At 53.4% G+C, this 10,220-nt stretch overlaps 1 protein-coding gene across 1 annotated transcript; it reads right to left on the bottom strand.

The window, feature by feature from the left end:
- Positions 1-306: 306 nt before the first annotated feature.
- LOC309840019 (uncharacterized protein) lies at positions 307-7,639 on the bottom strand (the record flags this gene model as incomplete). The annotated part of the gene is made up of 4 exons (XM_082682028.1): positions 307-953; positions 2,205-2,346; positions 6,239-6,460; positions 7,541-7,639. The coding sequence occupies 4 exons, from the start codon at positions 7,637-7,639 to the stop codon at positions 307-309; spliced, it is 1,110 nt and encodes a 369-aa protein (XP_082538154.1).
- Positions 7,640-10,220: the final 2,581 nt, after the last annotated feature.

The following is a 10,220-nucleotide window of genomic DNA, read 5'->3' as shown; positions in this document are numbered from 1 at the left end:
TTCCGGCGCCCCATGGAATGCCTTCTCCCTCCCTCTGTGGAGATCCTGAGCGGCATGTGGGTGGGGCATGGGTGGGTGGAGAGCCTCCTGGATACCTGTTTTAAAAAGTGAGCGATTTGCACACAGGAACCAAGGAGAGACCTTTATTTCTTTAGGAACCAAATAACTTTATTGGAAGAAGTGGCAAAACTGGAAGAAAAAAACTTAAGTGAACTTCTAATGCCAGGGCACTATTGCCGTCTGCATGGCAGGCATGGAGACCAGCGCTCTGGTCACCCTGTGGCTCTGGGGAAGTCCAGTCCACGCTCAGTTCTTGTCACTGTCGCCCAGGGTGAGCTTGTCAAAGAGGGACCCTGCCAGGTCGACGTCCGGGGCCCCCATCATGCTCAGGGTGGTGACATGACCCTCCAGCTCGCTGATGAACGCCACCTGCTGGCTGAGGTAGTGAGTTGCCAGGAAGCGGTGCAGGTTGGGGTCCCTCTTGTCGATGGCCAGCTGGTGCAGGTGGCGCAGGCTGCGATTCACGAACTTCTCCAGGAACAAGGTGCACTTCATGGCCTTGAGGCCGCTCTTCCACTCGATACTGACTGGTCTCCTGATGTCTTGGAAGTGGATGCGGCTCCCGCGCTGGTTCTGCAGGCGCATCAGGCGCCGGGCCCAACCGCTGTGCTGGAGGGAGCGGCGCACGAAGAACCAGCTGAAGTGCTTCAAGGCCACGTCGTAGCGGTCGAGGTAAACGGCCGTGGTCAGGCACATTAAGGAGGCGTGGAACTCCAGGTTGAAATGGCTGTTGATGGCGGCCTCGCAGTCGGGGTGGTAGCTCTGGCGCACCTGCGAGGGCGGCGCGGGCAGCGTGGCGGACGGCAAGGGCATCGTGGCGGGCGTGAAGGCCAAGGTGAAGGTGAAGCCGCGGGGCCTGCGGTAGCTGCCTCGGAGCGAAGAGCGCGGCCGCTCTGGGGTGGACCGGAAATGGCGTTCGTTATGGGAGTCAGGCGGTGGGCTCGCGGTCCCGTTACCGGAAGAGGTCGCGTGGCGTTGGCGGGGCAGGAACGCTGCACTCACGTTCCATCACAGCCTGGGTGAGGCAGGGTGACTTTGACCTGCGCACCTGGTATCTATTACGTTTTTAACGTTGCAAAAATATTTCGGTTTCCAAGGGCTTTCTCTTGTTCTCCAGTTGCGCCCTCTTCTAGCACGCTGTTCTCATTTTATAAACCCATTGTCTTCCTTAAAATTCTGAGAATATGAATTTGTAAGTTTCGGTAATGTTCTCTTCCGTTTCCTGTATTATAGTTGTTTTCTTCTCCAGAAATAGTTCTGTTTGTTCATCATGATCTTCTCTTTCACTTTCCTCAAGTATCTGGCAACCATTTGTCCATTCGTATTTGGGAGTAAAGGAGTCATGTGATCAGCCAAGGTAACTGGCATGGATCTGATCTACAGTTGGGACGCCATTTCACTAACAGTCTTCTGCTGTGAATGGAGGGGCTCAGTGTGTCAGTTAGGGAGTCTTTTCTATTTGGGGTACATGGTGTGGAGCTTGTAGGTAAGATAGGGACCATCCCAAGTGCCCAAAGCTTGGCATTTTCTGACATTAGAAGACTTTTGTGTATCTCTTCTGTAATAGATCGTGTCGTTCTCTTTTGTTTCTTCCTCTTCTGCTGAGCGGGTCTGCGGTTATCTCAAACCTGTTGTCATATGGGTTCCCTTCCTGAGCCTTTGAATGACACAAGGAGACTATCACCCCATCGCCTGCAGCACCACTGTGCACTGGATCTTGGTAAGAACAAAAAATAAAAATGTACTGTCTTAGGCCAGCAAGACTTGGGATATTTGTGACAGCAGTGAGCCTACCCTGACTAGTTACCCAAGGGACGTTCTGGCTGACTACGGGTTATAAGCCATTGTAAGCTTATAGCATTTCCTCTTGGTGGAAATGCAGTTGCAAAAGTTAAAAAGTCTAGATAGAGCCGAATCATCATGCTCTTCTTTCTTTTGCTAAATTCATCAATAATATGTATCAGTCCTGCTCCCTTTTTCCCTCATGGAGAGTGGAATGAAAAATCCCTCAAAGACCCATGAAGCACAAGGAGTAAGTTTTTCCGTTTCCCTCAGTGCTGGGGAAGAAACCCAGGCTGGTCCTCAGGTGGCCGGCCTTAAGCCGACAACAGGAGGCGTAAGGGGTGGGAGTGGGACTGGCTGACCCCTGAACCAGTCAGCTGTGGTGAGGGAGATGTGGGTCACGTAGGAACGGGGGACGGCCCCGGAACCACATAACCGGAGGATGTGTTTGTGTGGGGCAGCTCCCCCGAAGAGGAGGATACTGGTCCAGAGCTGGCAGCGGAGCTAGGGAGATGGTCCAGGGATTGTACCAGTTAGCCTTCCCGATTGGAGTGTGAGGGCTGGAGGCTGGAGGGAGTCCCAGACCTGTGTGTGTCCTCTCCACCACACAGCACGCCGGGCGCTGAGCACCTCATTCCCTGAGCAGTTGTTCGCCTTTGGAAAAGAGTAGAGAGAGAGAAAGGAGCAACAACAGTGGGCTCAGAAAGGCCTGGAACAACGAGTTCGAGCCATCTGTGGGGGTGGAAAATGGCTTCAGCTCCCAAACGCAGCCTCGGGAGGCCCTGGGGCAGCGCTCTCCACGAAGGGCAGGGTTTGGGAGCCTGGCCGCAGTGAGCACCGGCGAACCAAGGGGACCAGGGCGCCATTCCCAGGGAAAGATTTGATGAGTCCTCACCAGACCCGGTGATTCCCTGCCTTCTCACTAATCCTCGCGATTCTGTGAGGGAGGATTGTTTTTATCATGTCCCACACGAGGAAACTGAAGTCTGTGATATAAACTTCTTGAGCAAGATGATGTGGAACCTGGAGTAAAGTCAGATCTGACTCTCAGCTACACCCCTGGTGACCTCAGTCAATAAAATGGGGTATACACAGGACACTGTCATGTGGTTTCTTGAGGCCTCTCCCAGGTTTCCATAATGAGAGAACAAAGAGGTGCAGACAAACAGCTGTTCTGCTTCTGTAGCCGCTCAGTTACCCACCTGCCCCCCTTCTCGGCACAGTCCTAACCTTCAGCAAGGCCAGGTTTCCCGTACGCGGCCATACAGGACAGTCTCTTCTTGCTCAGCTTCTACTAGGAAAGAAGTTTAAGTAAATTTTTGAAAATTTGTGGAGGACCACAGTTTGAGATGGAACAGAAGTTTTCCTCAGCAGGCCGCCAAGCCCCTGACCATGGCCGGGACGAGGGCGTTGAACTTGGGCACCACTCCTGTCATGTGCCTCCTGGCCAACGCCTCCAGCGGGGTTGTTCTTGATTTACATTCTGCTGGTCTAATTGATAGGTGACATCTCCTCTGAAGTTTGTGATCTCTCATCCTCTTTCAATGGGGGTAATCAATATTTCATCCTAGGGTTAGAACAGAGACTTGGCCTGCCTTTCCACGTAGACTAAAATCAGTTTTCTAGAGAATTATTTAGCACCTCTCTCCCAAACTCCTGTCCCTTGGTCGATTCTCCAAATAACCATTGACACGTGTGTATGCTTCTTCCCAACCAGACTGTACTTGGTGATGTCTTGTGAAGATCACCACCCGTCTCCCTCTCTCCACAGTTTGATGCACGTAAATCCCCCCAAATTGCTTACAGGTTCTGTGTACCTGTTTGGTGTAAGTAAACCACACTTCTCAAATGTGGACGGTAAATCTTCACACCTGAGTTTTTAATCTGGGGGGAGGGGTGGGGCTGATATGTTCGCAAACCACCCATGTTCTGCACTTAGTGGCCAGCAATGGACTCAGACCCATTTCTTGGAGAAACGAGTGCAAAGAGCGATGTGGAAAATCCCTGGTCCCCAGTGCTTTCCTGACCGTTACTTTATGATTGAGAACGTGTTGTTCAAAAATCCAGTACCTCAGTTGTACTTCTTCATGCAGAAGGAGTTCAAATGATTCCTCTGTCACGTGTGGCCAGAGACTGTGACTCTCTTGTGGAGAGTTGTAGTCTAGCTCTGGTCCTGTGGTTACTGACTGCTATCAAAGGATCCATTTGACCCAAGGAGGGGTGAGGAAGAACCCCTCCAGGAGGAAGGTAAACAACAGAAGTCTTGGGGGTGGGCTCAGCCTCTCAGTAGTGATGCTATTGTCCAGAAATGCCTGGGGCACTCACCTGGGCCATACTGCTTGAGGCAGCCCTCACAGACATTTCCCCTTTGGGAGCCAGTATTGTGATTAGACCCGCCCTCCCCCCACCCCCCACCCCCCACCCCCGCCACCTTGCGGTTCTTATTATGATTGCAAGACACACTTCAGTAACAGCCATCAGAGAACTTCGAAGAAAAAACATGGTTTATTACTCACAGGTCCCTGAGGACACATGGCATGCGTGGAGGCACACAGCGAGGTCATGGGTAGAAAGAGTACGTGTGCAGGCCTGGGCTTCTTTGACTGGGGTCTAGCACGGGATGCCTAGGGGTTCACAGGTTCAGTCTTTATTGGTGAATTTAAAACATGAGCGGGAATTACAATGCGAGAAGGGAAAAACAAGTGGTCAGATGGTCAGTTCCCTCAGTCGACCAGAGATCTCCGAAACAAAGGAGGCTTCTGGGGCGGGGCCGCCTGGCTCTTCCTCTAGTCCTGTAGCCGGCAGTGTGTTTATTCAAGATAGCTGTCTTTGATGTGGGTGCCTAGGCAATGCGAAGCTTCAGGTCAGGCACTTGCATTACAATAAAAAAAAATAAAAAGAAATACTAACTCAGCTGCTTACAGTAGAATCCCCCCTGTGATGCTGAAGCATCTGAGTTAGTGGTGAGGACGTTAACACCCTTCAGTCGCTTGTAGGCGGGGAGCTGTCTGGTTTGGAGCGCACATTGTGGCCTGCTTCCGTGGGGAAATATGATACAGCGCTGTCCTGCTGTCGGCGGGGGACAAACTCACAGTCTGGCGAGCCTCTTGGTATAGGGTAGGGTCAGCCAGCAAGGACCTAGCAAGTTCTGCAAAATCATATCATAGTAGGTCATCCCCCGATGCCATCGGGGCACTGCGTTTACTCCACTGTTTCTGGAAAGTCTTAGTCTCCGTGGCAGCGTTCCACAATATAAACTGGGAAGTCGGGCCATCTGGGTGAGCAGCTAGGTCTCCAGCTGGTGCCACGGCCCTGGGGTGTCATCTCTGGTATAGGACGCATAGGCATCTCCAGTGGCGAGCTCTTGGGCTGGGGCGGTATTGTCTGGAATGGTATCCTCTCCAGCAGTGAGTCTGTCTCACTCAGGGGTGAGGTCCTCTGGAGTGGTGGCCACCCAGGGGCGGGTGCATCCTCCCATGTGGCTGTGCAGTTGGGGTATTGATCATGGGCTGGGCATAGGCTAGCCTGATATAACTTAGAGGCTTCCCCGAGGACCGAGCTGCACGTCTGGTGCCTGCTGCTAGTGGAACAAATGGTTAAGAGCTCTCTGGGGTCATCAAGGGCACCTCTAGCAACAGAGTGGGATGCTGTCCTTTCCTTCCCGGAGGAGCTCATCCAAGCACATAAAGATTCTGGGCACATTTATATCCCAGGCTACGGGAGATCTTATGGGTGCTCCTTAGGCATTCCTGGGCTCAAGCCGTGAGGGCAATCAGTGGACAAATCCTGGGAGCACAGTCCCTGTACCCAGGTGGGTTTTATGTACGAGCAATCATAGGGCCAGTTAGCTTGTAGCAGTGTTTGATGTTGAAATTGGGCGAGTGTCATTTAGACATTGCTTCCAGCGGGCCCGTTGCCTATAAAGGGATTCGATCCCCTTGCCGCTCAGACTCAGTGGCACACTAGCCTGAGCCCTTCCAACAGGGCTCGCCAACATTCCCTGCTTTTCCACCCTGTGGTGCTACTGTGGGCCGCAGCAGTGTTTTGACAGCATTCTATCTGGGTGAGGGTTAGGCCCAAGGGCTCTACCAGTAACCCTATCACCCAGGCGGTACAAAGCAATAAGAATAGCCATCAGCAGATGGAGCGCTGACGTTCGAATGAGCTGGGGTCAGGTTCCTTCTGGATGAGCTCTCTGTGTATTGCTTAATGGCTGAGCGCAGTTGCTTGGTGGGGGAAAGTACTGGGTCGCCTTGCCTGGCGTGGGGTCAGGCCACGACTTGTAGCTTGCTCGGCATGTTCTCATCCCCAAATGTGGCCTGCGTCCACCAAGCAGAGTTCCTTTCCCTCGTTCAGACACCCAAAGTGCGCCACTGGTTGGTCCCGGGGCGCTGACTTCTGCTTCCTCTAAATTAGCCGGGGCGTTCAGTTTCATCAGCCAGCTCTTGTGGCCACTGTATTTGGTGAGAGCGGCCGGTGTGGAGGTGGCTGCTTTTGGAGAGTCGTCACCGTTGGCAGGATTTCCAAAGAGATGATCTCGCACTGACTTGGTGGGCTTGTGGCCTGTGGGGCATTCAGTGGTGACGGGACCATATAGGACTCTCTGCCCTCGATCAGGCTATATCAGAGGGAAGCGGATGGTCAGATGATGAAAAAGAAAATCATAGCAGCATAGGGAAGTGGAGTCAGAGGTCAAAACGTGAAGGGCGTCGTGCTAGAGTGTGAAAGCTTGAGAACTGCCAGAAACGACCCGCGGTGGCATTTTGGAGGGTGTGTGATAATTGTGTAATCATTGGTATGAGGGGTATAAAGGCTCAGGGGGTGAGAATTAAGCAAGATGAGGGCCTGCGGCAAGAGTTGCATCCATTTCGAGAACCACTTGCTTGCAAATAATTTAAGTGGTGTCTCTTTAAGGAGGTCATTAAGATGCTTGATGAGGCCAGCTACCTGGGGGTGGGATCCTAGATGGAAGTTTGGAAGAATGTTGGGTGGGAGAGCCCACTGTTGAATCTCCTGAGAGGTACAGTGGGTGCCCTGGTCAGAGTCAGCAGTGTTTGGCGATCTGAAGGGAGCAGCATTGAAGGTAGTAAGGAAAGAGATTACCTGTTTTGAGGAGGAATTGTGGGCGGAGTTCACCAAGGGAAGCCTCGTGTTAAGTATCAGTGATGGTGATGGGTTATCTGGAAGCCCCAGCAGAGCGGGAGTATGGTCGGTCTCCCCGGGGGAGTGGGTCCCCGTTGTTCGGTTTGGGTGCAGAGAACGCGCTCATCTATCACCACCTTGGCTGCCGCTGAAGAGGGGGGCGTCCCCTCGCATGAGCACGAGTTGTTAAGGCACGAATTCCCCGATGACCTGAGGTTGTGCGGGTCCATTTCGCAAGCTGGGGAGAAGGGTCGGTACCCTGAGGCATCTACAGGGCAGAGAGTGGAGGGCTGAGTGAGGGGGTCTGACCGCAGTATTCCTAAAATGGCCTCAGGTGTGGAGCGGTTAGCGTGAGCAGAAACGTGAGAACTGATGATAGGGATGGGGGATTCTGCTAGTTCCTTGCGTATCTTGGAGCCCCAGATGGCCTTGCCTTGTATGAGAAAATTGTCCCTTAGCCATTGGCCAGACCCAACTGCAAGGCTGTTAGCAACAGCCCGGGAGGCTGTGAAAGGCCCCTTTTTGTGGCCTCCTTAAGGGCTGGGTGAACAGCTACAGGTTCTGCCAGTTGGGCTGAGCCAGGAGTGTCCTCCTCGACTAGAAAGGTGCCCGAGGCCGGGTGGATGACGCAGCCCTCCAGCGAGCTGCATGGCATGCAGCGATGGCACTGCCCTCGGTGAAGAGCACTGACTCCCTGTCCATTTCAGACAGGTGGTCCCAAGGGGCACCCCAAGTAGTCACAGGAGGAGAAAGCGGGGTGGGGTGGGGATGGGGGCTGTCACCTCTCGAGGCTCTCCGGCAAGGGGCTGAGCATGGGGGAAACCACATCCTCCTGTCATTTGGAAAGGTCTTTGACATCAGGTTTAGCCCTCCCCTGAAGGTACCATTTCCCTGTTACCAAGGAGGCATCAGTGGCCGTGCTGAGCTTTTCTCTTAAGAGGCGTCTCTCACCCGGGGCACTTGAGGAACTTGTGTTCAGAGTGATACCGGGGGGGGGGGTGCTGGCTAGGGGCTCAGTTCCTAAAAGAGCCCGAGAGGCTGCCGAAAGCTGGTGCCCAGGGGAGTCTACGGGCCTGCCGCTGGGGTAGGTGCTTAGTCCACAACCCCATAGGAAGCCAGGTAGACTCCTGTTTGGTCCCGAGACTGCAGGAGGCCACTTGACATGGAATGTGGAGCCAGTGGGGACTAAAGGTAAGACTTGCTGGACTGCGTGCTGGGCACCTTGCAAAGCACACTTGTCGGGCTTTGCCCCAGTGGAAGGTGGGTGACTTGTGTGCGATTGCGTATTCGATAGGGCGGGATGAGGGATGTGTTGCCTCCAGAACGTGAAAAGGCCTGATATGTGTTGTGCTTGTCTGAGTGTCGTGGGTGGTTGAATGGTGAGTAATTGATGTTTGGCCGTTGGGGAAATTTCTCAGCCCTTAGAGGACTAGATGATGCCCAGAAACAAGACAGATGAGGCCGGGCCTTGGCTCTTGAGGTCCGGGTGGTGTGCGAAGGGATGCGAATCTGCTCGTACTGCTTTCTCAGAGGAACCCCTGAGCGTAATGTCATCAGCGTAGTGCCAAAAGCGGCACCTTTCCAACTGTAAGGTGCTTAAGTCCTGGTGGCAGAGGTTATGTATGGTTGCAGGGCCGTTTCAGTATCCCACTGGGAAGCACGTAAATGTATAATCTGCCCCCTTCAAAAGTGAAGGCAAACGGAGCCTGGGATTCCTCCAAGGTGGGAACAGAATAGAAGATGTTAGTAGGTCAGTGAACACAGAGGACGCTCCTTGGGCCGACTGGACATCCTCAGTCAGTTCTATGTTATTAGGGATTGGAGCCTTACTGGGGAACCTGAGCCACTGAGGTTTTGATGGCCAACGGTCAGGTGCCTTTGGTTGGTGGCTGGCTTAAGTACTGGCCAAATGGGGCTACTGAACGGGGAGATGGTGGCTTCGTGACTCCAGTCTGAAGCACCTCTTTAATGACGTAGGCGTAGGCCTCCAGCGGCCTGTTTAAGTCCCTACTGGGGAAGGTTTACCGTCTTGACCAGGGGACGAAGAGTCCCTGGCGTCCATTTGGAGAGTCCCACCAGCAAGGCCAAGAACTTGGGCTTATTCCATGTGGCACGGTGTTGTGTCAGTGCCTCCATGCCTATAATAGGAAAGAACGAGCTGGGGGGCCACCACCAGAGGAAGCCATTTGAGGTGAAGGGTCCCAATAGTGATATCCGAATAGCTTTGTGAAGCTTTGATTGTTTTACCAGCAGTGCCCTGTAGGTGGAAGGGCTTCCCTTTTGGGGATACAGAGGGATTGCCTAGAATGACAGTGACTTGGGTCCCCATGTCTAGTAGGGCCAAAAAGGACTGTGCATTTTTATTGTCCTAATGGACCACCAGAGTGGTACAGGGGTAATTGTCCCCAGGTGGTGGGACAAGCCCCTGGGAGCGGCTGATTTCCTAGGGTAGGAGCTTAAGTGGCTGCCAGTCCTGGAGGTTAGGGAAGCGGGCAGAGGGGGTAGCGGGGACGGGCTTGGGGCTAGAAGATGGCCGGCAGAAGAGGGCTGTAGCTGGGAGAATGTGAGTTTTGGGGCCTGGAGTTTAGAGAGTGGCTGTCCAGAGGTTAAGTAGCCAGGAACCCCAGGTTTTCCTAACTCCCAGTAGAGGTTTTGCCTGTGTATTCCCATAAGGGACAAAATTAAATCAGAGGTTTATTAGGAAGGGAGTGGGGAACCCTTCCCATTGAGGGACATTTGTTCGAGGGAGACCTTCCTGGAGCGGTGGTGACGGAGGGCCTTGAGTGTGACGTATTGGGGCATCTGGGCAGCAATCTCCTCTGTGTCTAGCAGCCATGTCAGTGCCCTCCAGTTGCCTGATGGATGGTTTCAGGAGTCCCCCCGAAATGTAGTAGCGCTGCCCTGTGATTAGGGGGGCGCCTTGTAAAAAGGAATTCTCTGGGCTTAGGGTCAGATGGGGCCTATTCAGGGTTGGAAACTCAGGGAGTCGTTTGGGTCACTGTGGTGATGGAAATGACAAAGCCATTGGATCATGCCAATTTTGCACAGCAGGAGGCACGGAGGACCCTCACGTGCATGAATGGTCAATGAAGGCCTTTTAAATTAGTGGTCTGACTGTCTCATTCGACCGTATGGCCTCGATCACGGCTGCTCTGGGGAGATCATTGAATTATTATGGCAGCAGTGACATTTTGCCGTGGGTACCGCAGGCAACACACGACAGAGGCGATATGCAA

The sequence above is a fragment of the Grampus griseus genome (assembly GCF_964374135.1).
Source record: "Grampus griseus genome assembly, chromosome: X".
Lineage (NCBI taxonomy): Eukaryota > Metazoa > Chordata > Mammalia > Artiodactyla > Delphinidae > Grampus > Grampus griseus.
This window is presented reverse-complemented; position numbering and strand designations above follow the sequence as displayed.